Source organism: Stegodyphus dumicola, chromosome 8, assembly GCF_044657685.1.
Source record: "Stegodyphus dumicola isolate Sdum_Otavi_A_Nest chromosome 8, ASM4465768v1".
In the NCBI taxonomy this organism is placed as follows: domain Eukaryota; kingdom Metazoa; phylum Arthropoda; class Arachnida; order Araneae; family Eresidae; genus Stegodyphus; species Stegodyphus dumicola.
This window is the reverse complement of record NC_140775.1, coordinates 39138692-39151056: the sequence shown is the minus strand read 5'-3', so window position 1 is coordinate 39151056 and position 12365 is coordinate 39138692. Positions and strand designations below refer to the sequence as shown.

The window sequence follows — 12365 nt, the reverse complement described above, 5'->3', positions numbered from 1 at the left end:
GTCGATGACATGAAAAGTAACAAACGTAATTTAATACTTCAGCACTGATGTTTCTCATAAAAATAAGATCTATACATGGATTACCTAAATTCCTTGGATAATTGGCTGGTACCATAAGATTAAAGTGCTGTTTCATAAACTGAATGCTTTCTCATTTCTTTTTACATCGATATTAAAAATCTTCCATAATAATCCTTGTCGACGGTCGCAACAAAGATAAAAAATTTTCATTTTTACTGGCTGGTGTTATGGTTTTCATGAAGCACAATCTGTCACAAGCATTGCAAACATGTCCAAATTCATTATGTTAGGACAAAATGTACTAAACTGATTATTTAGTACACAACTGATTAATTTTTTTATTTGAGACCCCGTTAAAGAATCTCTACACTATAATCTGGTAAAAGTACACCTAAATTTGACAATTTATTATTGGAAACATATTGAAGTTGAAGTACCTCGATTTAATTAAAAACTAACAACTTCAGTCTATTTTATTTTCGTATTTTCAAAATATCGCTTGTTGCGTTCTTTCCGTTTTACAGTTGAACGTTCTTTTACACCTTCTTTCAATAAACCTTTCTTTAATTTTTCTGCTTGTCTCTTGCGCTGTATTCTTAGTTCATCTTTATTTTCCGGCATTTTATATTTAGTTTTTTACAAACAAAATCGAGTAGGCTGCTCCCACAACCGATTGCTATCAACTTCAACATAGAACTGAACGGTGTCACAACCTCACTCGTGCGCGTGCACTTGTGACATCATCGAAATATTGAGTATTTTGCCCAACCACAATTCCAATTAAAAAAAAAAAAAAAAAGCGTTTTGTAAATGGTTTCCCCTAACTATCAAATAAGCCATAAACGAAAACTATAGCTTTTGGGGTTACTAAGATATAAGCGTTCTCTGATAAATGTTCTGGGTAGTTAAAATGTTTTTGTCCCTGAGACTCATTTAAGAATGTAGTCCAACATTAAAATATCAAATACAACAGAATAGGATTTATCAATGCATTTAATTATAAGTACTTTTACCGACCCATGAATGGCAATTCAGCGTGAAGTATGCTCAAACACCAACAGCTTCATCCCCAAACACGGACGAGCTCCAGTGTTCTCGAAACAGAATTCTTGACGAATTATTATCGGCTTGTTGTGCTGGAGACAGATATTTGTAAATGTTTTACTACTTAAAATTTTAAAATTTCCAGTTAGCTCTGGTAATGCTCTTTATTCAGATTTGCTTTAAAAGTAAGTCAAGTGAGCTTTGCACTTTTTTGTTTCTCCTGAGGGTGAAGCATTTTAATTTTATTATTTACATAACACAAAAATAAACATACCGAGTGTTGAATGTTTCGAATATAATTTCTGAAAGGAATGTTTTTTTTATGATATAATGCTGTTATACCTCAAATTTGGTAACACCTTTCTTGTGTCTGTATTTAGTTTACAAACTTTAGTCTAAAATCTTGTAGCAACATATAGGATTGCTTTTTTATTTCATTTCATTTGCGCCTCGAACGTAGTCGTATGTATGTCAGCATCTACTTGTCTTTATATATAATAAAATTTGTGTAAACGTGTTCCCGTTATTGGATGTTTCTCAACGGTGATTTATCTTTCAATATAAGTATTTAAGTCCAAAAGAAATTCTCAGCTCGAATTAGTAAATGAAAAATGAGAACAGAAAGGTTGATTCGACTTCCTTAGATTAACTTGATTCCAGGTTAGTTGGATTTCTATGAAATTCATTCCAAGCGCTGTTTTCTATCCTAGTCGAAAAATACAACGAAGCATTTTTCCATAAAGGAAAAAAAAGTGCTAGAAAATGAGTTATTGCAAGCCAATTTTATCCCTTTATTTTATTTTATTTTATTTTTAATCTGAGACCTAACTAAGGCGCTCAGAAACTGCTAATCAGCTGATCGATTTCTGAAGTATTCTTTCATAACTGTCAGCCGTTATCTTATAATAATAAACTAATTGGGATAGCAAACGTATGTAAGACGCTATTGCATCTGGAAATAAACTTATCAATATTTCGTTTTATTAAAGAAGTTATTCGTTACTTGCCAGGGTATTTAAGTACTATCCCAGCGCAACCACCTTTATATAAATCGCCAAATTTTCAGAATGTGCCAAACTCTAGCAACCATGCGGTTAATCTCTCTTCAGACAACAATTTTTGGGACTACTCCTATATGCGCCCTCAGGTCACCAAATTTCTCACCAAAAATGTTTAGCGAGAGACTCCACGGTTACTATCTAAATTTTTTTTGTCTACATTTCGAACTAAGCCTAAAATGTCTCCAAAACACGGTTTTCGCACATGCAAAAAACACGTTTTGAACACACAATTTAAGCTAAAAATCCGAAACAAAAACAAACAATTTAGACAGCAAAAACGTAAGTTTCTAACCAAAAATATTTGACAAGAATCCATGTACACAGCGACATGTTTTAACTTTAAAAAAAATCTACGAATTGCACAATCGAGGCAGCGAAGGAATCTACGAACTACGCACACCTCGCTTTAATAAATTAACATAACAACAATACAAAAAAGTTTCACTTTGTTGTACAGCACTTACTGTGAAAAAAAAATTATATATTTGAAAATATGTTATTTTAAAAATAATTAATAAAAATTTGGTTTAATTAAATTTTAAAAAATATATAAATTTAATAACGATAATTTGTAGATCCTTTAGCAGCTCCAGAATTGGAAACTCTTTTTAACATAATCGAAAGTTCAAGCTTACTTTTTATAAAAACGCTTTAATTTAAGTGTATTTCCCCCCATATTTTTTATGACTTCTTCCTCACTACATAATATAGTTTTATATAAAAAAACAATTTCATTAATAATTTTTTAATCAACAGGAACTGGATGATACCGATCAACTGCTAGTGCATATTTGGCTATTGGCCCCCAGATCAGCAACTGACTCCTAAAAATTTTATTGATCCTCAGGGTGTCAATACTAATCCTGCTGGGAACCCCTGGTTAAGTGGCTTGACAATACAGGACAGGGATGCTTTCATGGAGGATTTTACCACAGAAAACTCATTTGCGTTGAAAAAAAGAGAGGTAATGAAAGTAAGGGAAAAAAATGTCCCATTATCTAACACAAACATTCATAATTAAATCATTTAAAGAACACTCTTCTTTTTGCTCTTGGAGGTTATTCATTGGTGCAAAGCATTCAATATCTGTGCCTTAAGAAGGATACCTTAATACAAGGCTTCTAAGGGATATTGACTCATATTCACAATATAAATAGAAAAACAATCATGAACTTCTCTAAGAGTGGTTTAGCCATTGCAAGCTGGCTCCAGGATAAAATGATGATCCACTTAGCTGCTGGTAGAGTTTAAAAGAGAACAGCTTAATATGTCTTTATTTACAAAATCTTTAAGCTATGGTCAGTATCACAAATAATCCAATGGTATGAATTAGCATTATAGGAAAGCAAAAATCACACGAACACTTAAGCTGCCAGCCTCTTCCTTGCTGAAATCAAACCTAAGATAAAACTGGATCTTTGTAACTTCAAACAATCTGCTACAAGTGAATTTCTTCCTGCTACAAGTTTGATTCTTAATTTTAATAATCAGGCCACTTTATAATATCAGCTCAGGTATAGCACACAAAATACTGGTGATTACATAATTTGTAACATTCTGTCTGACCTCTGATTCAAAAACAGCATCAATCTTAAGAAAATTTTTGGTTGGCCTTTAGACTAGGATTTAAATCCCTGGAAATTTGTAATGATGCTACAGATATTGTGAATTAATTTCCATATGTTTTGAGCAGTTTTAATATGTTAACAGTTTATTCTAATTGAGAATATATTTCTGCAATGTAATCTAATTATTAAGAACAGTTAATCAGTTTCTCTGTAATAATAAAGTGAACAAACATATTCAACTACTATAACAAATAAAATGGGCCCACCAGTGGCCAAGCATAAAGTCGCTGAACACTGGTAGTTTGGTCCAAGGTTCGAATCCCACGAACGGACTGGCTACATGGGCACTTTCGTGGTTTTCCCCATGTGTAACGTTTATACGAGCCAGTTTCCCTTAGAAAGACTGAAGGCATTCCTTCCCTTAGGCAGTTAGGCAGATAGCTCTGGAGGCTCTGCCATAATCACACACACACTTAACAAATAAAATACTTTATAATATCATGCTTGTACAATATTTAATTTTTCATGTATATTACTTACACTCTTAAAAATAATTTGTTAAAAACTTCTCAGTCCTCAATTAACTTAATACAACCCTATAAGAATAGAACAATAATATTACTTTTTATAATCGGATACTTGCTTTTTGTTCAATACAATGTATCTCTCCCCCTTCCCCCCAAAAAAAATACCCATTACATACAAGTAAATCAAAGTATGTAAAAATATATCTTTATAAAAAAAGTATGTAAACACCAAATATTAAGACGAAATCATTTATTAATATCACATAGATCGTTTTTAGCTTGTAGTACTGCCTGAACTTAGCTAGGTATATAGTAATATAAATTAATACTGATTATTGCAAGTTTCTTCATGGTAATACTGCTCGAGCTGCTGATTATAATATAAATTTTTAACATTATCCCTTTTTTCTCTAGGACAGATCAAAGCAATTCAATGTCATTGAGGTCTGGGTAATCTGGAGGTTAAGAAAGCTGTATCATGCTTCTCATACCATTAATGGTCAGATCTAATTATACAGATAAGATCATCCATTATTCTGGCAAATGAAATTTCCTGCAAGAAATATTACTTGCATTGCAACACAGACTTGGTTACTAATTCAGAAGTCAAACAACAAAAATCAGCATTATATTTTAAATTTTTTACCGAAACTTTTTACCACCATCCTCAGCTGCAAAAGCGAAAATGAACAAGATAGGGGACAATGATTAGATAAGATAAGAAAGCCTGCACATAAAATAAGCTAGTGGCGTCATCTGTTAATGAAACCAGAACTAAAACATAATTTCTTTAAAAGCTGAAGGCAAAGATGGATTGCAATTAGGATCGTTAACTAGAACAGAAAAATTTTTTTGAATGTGAAATGCCTCTAGAAAATCCAGTTCTCTAATGAAAGATGTTTTTTGAATAATTTTGGCAGCAGAAAAATTGAAAGTGTGATTTTTGGACCAACAATGTTGGGCAACAGAAGACTTCTGTGTTTCCTTTTTTTTAACATATGCCTCATGTTCCTTGACGCGAAATTTTAAGGCTCTCTTAGTTTGGCCAATGTAAAACCACATTGGCAAGGAATCCTATAAAGACCCCAGAAATTCATATCCAGAATGGGGTCCTTGGGTATGGAACTCGGAATTTTATTGATGGGAGAATAAACGACTTGGTTGACTATAATTTTGACATAATGCTTGGCAATCATTCTTTCTTTTGGAGTTATGTAAGGACTTGTAGAAAATCAAAACAGATTGGTTTCTATGTCCAATAGTCGAGACAATCTATATAACATGCATCTTTAACAGTGTTAAAAATGTTCAAATGCCTTGTTTATGAGGAACAATGTAAAGCTAATTCATCTAACCAAATGATATTTTTTCACATATCAGATGACCAGGATTTATAATCATGGCATCACTGTAGATGATGCTTTGTTTCAATATCTGTTATATACAGTACAAAGTCTTCAATCCAGACTCTTTGGGACTTCGGTGATTCTGGATTAGGGGTTTTTCCGGTTTACAGATCATCAATTTAAATCTGGTAAGATGGCATGCAGAAATTATAAAATTAAAAATATATAACAAAAAAAGCTTAATATTTATTTGTTTACTTTATTAAACATTTCTTTCAACGCGCGCATGCGTAAAGCATACATTACGCATAGTCGAAATTAGAAAATTGCAACCAGAAAACTATTTGATGTGCATTCGTGAGACTTATAATGACGAGGAAATTGATTTAAATCATATCGGAGTACATCGAGATTAGTAAGGAATTATAAGCGGAATAAAATAAAAACATCTGCCCTGAAGATGAGGATAGTGCTGACAGATCAACTTCCAGTTCATTGCGGGGCGCGACGCTTCCCTACCCCCGCAGAGCAGCGTGAAATTTATAAATAGATTTCGGAACGGTAAGAGAAACAAATCACCTCTCTCTCACTTTCTTCATGCCTTTATCCATTTTTTGCAGCAATTCCACTTTTTTTTAATGGACATCGAAACATGCTTTCGCTTTGTAAATCCTTTAGCAGCTCCAGAATTGGAAACTCTTTTTGACATAATCGAAAGTTCAAGCTTACTTTTTATAAAATCGCTCTAACAGTCTGCAAAAAATAATAAGCCAGATCCAATTAGAAGATTAAGGAACAACCCAATCTGTAACATTAACTGAAATAGATAATTAGACAATTTTAGCTTAGCTTATACCGTCCGTTATACATTAAACGCGCATGCGTAAAGGTATTATGCAAACGCATAGTAGAAAGTTTGTAGCTTTGAGGTCCAGATTATGGACGTCCGGATTAAAGACTTTATACTGTATAGCTTAGAAATAGATACTTAATATAAATTTTTTTATGGAAATCTTTTCTAACTGTAACAGTTAATACTGAAAGCAGCATATGTAGCTTGGGTTCTGTTGTTATTTTGTCTCAAGCTTTCCTTTTATTTTATTTATTTGAAGCCATAATTTGCTTTAATACCTGCCAAGCTCTTTCACTCGGTTTTCCTTTTGCCTATTCATATGTTTGATAGAAGATTTTTACCATAAACAGTATGCTGTCATAAATTTCAGTATTATAGCTCAAGAAAACCTAATATACTGTAGTACGGATTCTCAACTGGGGGGATAGTTTCAGGAGTTAAACTCAAACAATAATTTCAGGAACTCAAACAAGTTTCAGGAGTGTAGGGGGAGATGTGATTAGCTTTTTATTTACCTGTTAGGTATTTAGTTTTATAGACATTAAGAACTACTTTAAATTTTGTACTTAGTAACATTTTTTATACTTTGTCTTGCGTAACTTATACAACATTTTAAAAAATTATTTAAATTTAAATAAATGTATGTGCATTTTCTGAATTTTTGATAGCAGAGGCAGATATCATCTAGCCATGATGAACCTGGTGTATGGGGCAAAAAAAGGTTAAAACTACTAATCTGGAGGTAATAAGCACAGATGCTCTAAGAATGTAAGCAGTAATAATTTGCTGTCTTTTTAAAGTGTATAAAGTCTCACATACTGCTCTGTTAACAAAATAAGGCTTTATTAGCAGCGAGAAAACTTCTATACTATTTGCAAGGGAAAAAGGTGATGTCTATTAAGAATATGAAGAACACTTATAACAAACAGTAATATTAATACATATTTTCATAAGAATTCCATTAGATAATACCCTGCCTACATATATATTTTGAAGTTTCTGAAATTTGGCAGTATAGTAATTTTATCATTTGTAGTTAAATTTGTAGTCACTCATAGATTTTATTACTTTGTAAGGGGAAAAAATTAATATTTTATCTAAAAATTTAATGCATTTTTAAAAAAATTAAGATTTATTTCTATTTTCGTTCCACAGGGTATCAGAAAACAATATAATTAATGTTACTAGTACATGTGTGATATTTCCATTCATTATAGTACATTATTTTATACATTAAAAAAAAATTAGGGGTCAATTTCATGGTCTGCATTTTCCTACAAACACTGTTAAGATTTTTCTATATATATTGTTAAGTTCATTAAGCATTACTTAACCCCTTTCAGTTGGAGCAGCCTCCCCACACATTGCAGCAAAATATTACATAGTATTATAAGAGCATTTCCCCTCCTACATCAGGAGTAATAATTTATAAATTACAGTTTGCATAAAGAATGGAAGCTACCCATCCTATATTTCTCTCTTTAAATTAAAACTAATAATCCATGAGTTACATAATGATTTAAATGTAAACTTGAAGGTTTAAAATAAGAAATTATACACATAGGAGAAACTATAGCACAGATAATAAACAGCTATTTAATTTTTTAAAGAAAGGGAAAGCATTGGTCAGATGCAGATAACCCATTAATAATAGTAATAATGATATCTCCTTTTTTCTTTGAAATGTGATCTTGCACATTTCAAAGAAGCTTTCAAAGCTTCATAAGATTTCAAAATCAAATTAACAGATCTTGTAGCCTCTAAGGAAGCTTGTTTATTATTTTTACAGGCATTATTTTTCTTAACAGAATATCAGATAGCTGTTCCAAAGTTTATGTTTACAAATAATTCAGTCTCTTTGGTTAGTTAGTTATGGCAAAAATTCCAAGCACTACTTGCTTAAACATACAAGTGGTTATTTAGATGATTATCTACAAGAATCTGGATTACATTTACATTGCTTAAAGTTATAAAAATCCCATGCAGTTAGTTTATACAACACATGGAAAAATGAGCCCAAGATAGATTACTAGTGTTTCAAGTTTCAACCGCACAGTCTGTAGTGTAGATATTCTCAAACTTTTAAAATTTTATGTCATATAAATAAAACAAAAATAAATGTAGAATCATATACAAAGAGTCACCATTTTACATTAATTTAAATTTCTTGTGTAAAAATGGTGGCACCTAAAACAAAATAATGTATCATATTAGCAGTATAGTTTCAGAAGCCCTGCACTAATGGGTCTTGGCTTCTAAAATCATTCATAACTTTAGAAAGTGTAGCATTGCTTTTCAAAGATTATCTGGGATATTTGTTTCTTTTCATATCAAATTCAACTGTATTCTTTCATTTCTTCTAAGGTCATTAGTAAACCTCAAATACTCAATTTTTAAGAACTATATGATAGGCATTTTCAAGCAGTTGTAACAGTGTACACAGAAACTGGAACATATCAAAATGAGAAAAGATGATTTTTTATACTTTTTTAAATGATTTTCTTTTAAAATTAAACTATTACATTTAATCTATAAATAAATCTATAATGTTGAAAATTTTCATGATACATATAACACTCAAACTAACAAATAAATAAATTATTATGGTTAAAAATATAACGTCTTCATCAATCAAGTAACAGTAGACTTGCAACATTATCAAGTTCTTTACTTTCCTCTTCTAATGTCTCATTATATGAAGTAAATAGTTTTTATGTGAAGTAAATAATGTTTTAATATATTACATTTTTACAATATAAGTATTTTTTTGCATTTGGTCTTTAAGTGAATATGAATCGGATATTTCGGCAGTGGTTTCGGCAGTTTCGAAGCTATCTCCCCTACCCTAAGAAATTTCATAGCAATTTTATTTCCTTCACTTTTTCACTCAATTTCCAATCTATATTTTACATGCATCACATGTATAAAACTAGGAACACCATTAAAAGAAGTAAAAAAAAAAAAAAAAAAAGAGCTCTTTTAAGGCTTCTACAAAATTTGAAAATATAGAAAATGGCACACAAGAAAAAGGTTTTCAACTAAAAAGTAATTTTTAATGATAGAACTTTTATGTACGTACTTACTGATTTTATTTTATCAATTTATTAGAAATAACAGATTTATAAATAATATTAAAGAAGACTATCACATTTTAAAATTTCATGGTATTTTGTGAATTTAGGACATTGTGGAATGTAATTTAAACAAACCAATAACTTTATTGGTTTGTTTTACTTAATTTATTTATTTTAAATATTTATTTGGTTGATCTTTACAATATGGTAACTGGTAGTTTGGCGACATTTTGGAGGTGATAAAGGTTACTACCTGGGACTTTAGTAATAATGTTAGCAGTACTCAGTTCCGATTACGCATTATTTTGTGTGAGGGAAATGAGAGATCATGGGATATGTCATGTGATATTAATGGACGAATTACGGTTCTTTAATCGGAAAAGGGGGGAAATCGGGAAAAAATCTGGAAGTTTTGTATTTGGCTTTATTCTGTGTTGTGTGAAACAGTGTTCGTGAATTTTTGGATCCCATGGCCGTAACTAAAGTGAATTCGAAATGGGTATTTATGTATGTATTAATTTAATGTATGTGCTCATTTATATTTTAAGTAGTGTTTTTGAATTTAATTATATTTTAATTAAATGATAGTTATTTTGTGAATTTTATGTTTGTAGGAATTTGGTATACGTTTTAGTTGAAGTAAACGTGCATGGAAATAATTTAAATTTTTGATACTAAGTATTTGTAATGCTTGCGGTATGAATTCGTTGGTGACGTGTATAATGTAATAGATGATTTAGAGGTTTTTGGATATTTTATTTATTTTATATGTGGAAATGTTCATATTTGGAAAGGGTAAATACTTTTTCGCGATCAGGTAATTTCATATATGTTCTTTTTACCGGGTTTAAAGATTGAGAAAATTGTCATGTATTTTCGTGAAATTTTTCTAATTTATGAGAAAAAAGCAGTGTACATGGATATAGTGAAGAGTGTGAGCAATGCCATTTTTGTGCAATTCTGGAATGTTTTTTTAAGTAAAAATTAGTCGGCGTGTACATGGTTTATGTGTATGTGTTATTTTGAAAAACGCGTAAGGAGTATGGTATTGTGCACTTTTTCCCAATTTTGCAGTGAATATTTGTCATGATTAAGCAGTTTTGTTAGATAAAATTTCTAGCATAAGTGTAATTCGGCTAGTAGATTGTTGGAAGAAGTGTTCAGTAGATAAAAAGAAAAGAAACATGTCTTTACTTCATGAAGACAAAATGGCGGCGGGAAAAAAAAATAGAGGGTTGCTGTAGGAGAGTTGGTCGCCAAAAAAAACGCCAAGTTACCATAATGTAAAGATCAACCATTTATTTTTCTTTTAATATGTAACCAAATCAGTTACATATTAAAACAAAATTTAATTAAATATTAAAAATATGAAATCATTGCAGATATTCCACATTTAATTGGGGGAGGCAGATATTAAAGCATATTTTTAAAATGAGTTTCAAATTTACTTAGCATAATTTAACCATTAATAAAGCTTAATCTTGCAGAAAAAATTAGCTATTAAAGTTGTAAAAACGATTAATTCACATAATACAAATACCACACAAACATTATACTAAGGAGTTGTCAACATTTTTATTTAAATAAATTAATGAGAATATTTTCTGTTAGTTATGATCATCTTCAACAAAAGCAAACAATTGCAAACTGAGTATTTTAAAGTTTTATATATATAAACATATTTGCAATTACCTAACAGTTACAGCACTAACATAATATGAAGTACAGATCATCAGAAGAGAGGGGACTGCAATTATAAGCCAATAAATATTCTTTAATACAGGGAAGAAAAAATATGTAAAGTACTTGGTGCAAGAAATACGAACAAATTTTCAATGAGCAAAAATATTACTTATAAATGTATTTTAAACACTGCAATAAGCAACATTTTAAGAAAACATTGATCAAATTTATTCATTTGTTTACAAATGAATGGAGAGTTACGGTGTCTCTTTGTGGTCACGGTAAAGCGGTAATACATAAATGAAGCTCTTCTTCCACATGGTATTTACCTAATATACATATTCTGCACTTGGGGCATAGCATAGGATACATCAAAGTATCGGACCATTCCAATGCCTCCATTGGAGGGGGAAGGTATATATAAACAAGAGAAGGGGTGCTTTATTAAAACAATCATACAATGAAAGCGTCCGGTACTTACCTGTCTGTGCTAGGTGATCTTCCAATCCGCGCAGCAAATGTTTCTCTTTCAAAATTGAATCCATTAAATTTCTGCGACAGTGATGATTTTAGAAAAGGTTCGATGGTCGCAGATGGAAGAGTGCCATTAAGACGTTCTAAGCATTTCGATACAATATCCGAATCATTATGCATTCCATTTTTGTCGAAGGAAGGTGAAAAGATTGCATTCACCTGAAGTAAACGCACGCAATTGTTGTTTTTCCGATCCATAGCCATTTCAACCGCAGCGGCTTCGACTAGCTGAGCCAAGCCGCTAGCCGCCATCTTGATCCTGCTTCTCCCTCAACTCCGATCCGAACGGAGAAGTCTTTCTTTTTTTCCCCCTATGCATCCCGGAAAAGGGACGGTTTTCCCTTTACGGAGGGAAAGCCGTTGCTACCCAGCCGGTTGGTGATGGGGCGAAGCTGCAGTTGAAAGGAAATATAAGGGGTCCGGCAAAATTTTTTTTTTTTCAATCGTAGGTTTCTGCTTGAAGCACAATTTTTTTTACATAAACAATTTTTATTTTAGTTTTTGTGGTCTTTTGCGAAAAAATTTCTTTTCATTATTTTAGTGATATCGTTTATTAGTAAACAACGAAATTTTAACATTTTCCGTTTAATCAGAAGCATAGAAAGTTAAGACAAGAACTAAGAAATTTTTAACACGGAAGGTTTAATTATTATT

The 12365-nt window shown here is 31.3% G+C and overlaps 1 protein-coding gene across 2 annotated transcripts in view; it reads right to left on the bottom strand.

The window, feature by feature from the left end:
* LOC118179772 (uncharacterized) overlaps positions 1 to 11974 on the bottom strand; it is a 141470-nt gene extending 129496 nt beyond the window's left edge. For both annotated transcript variants that reach the window (XM_085821746.1, XM_085821747.1), the window contains exon 1: positions 11659 to 11974. In XM_085821746.1, the coding sequence (XP_085677872.1) occupies positions 11659 to 11963 (305 nt within the window). In that variant the 5' untranslated portion in view covers positions 11964 to 11974. The remainder of the gene's footprint in view (positions 1 to 11658) is intronic.
* Between the last annotated feature and the right edge of the window lie 391 nt (positions 11975 to 12365).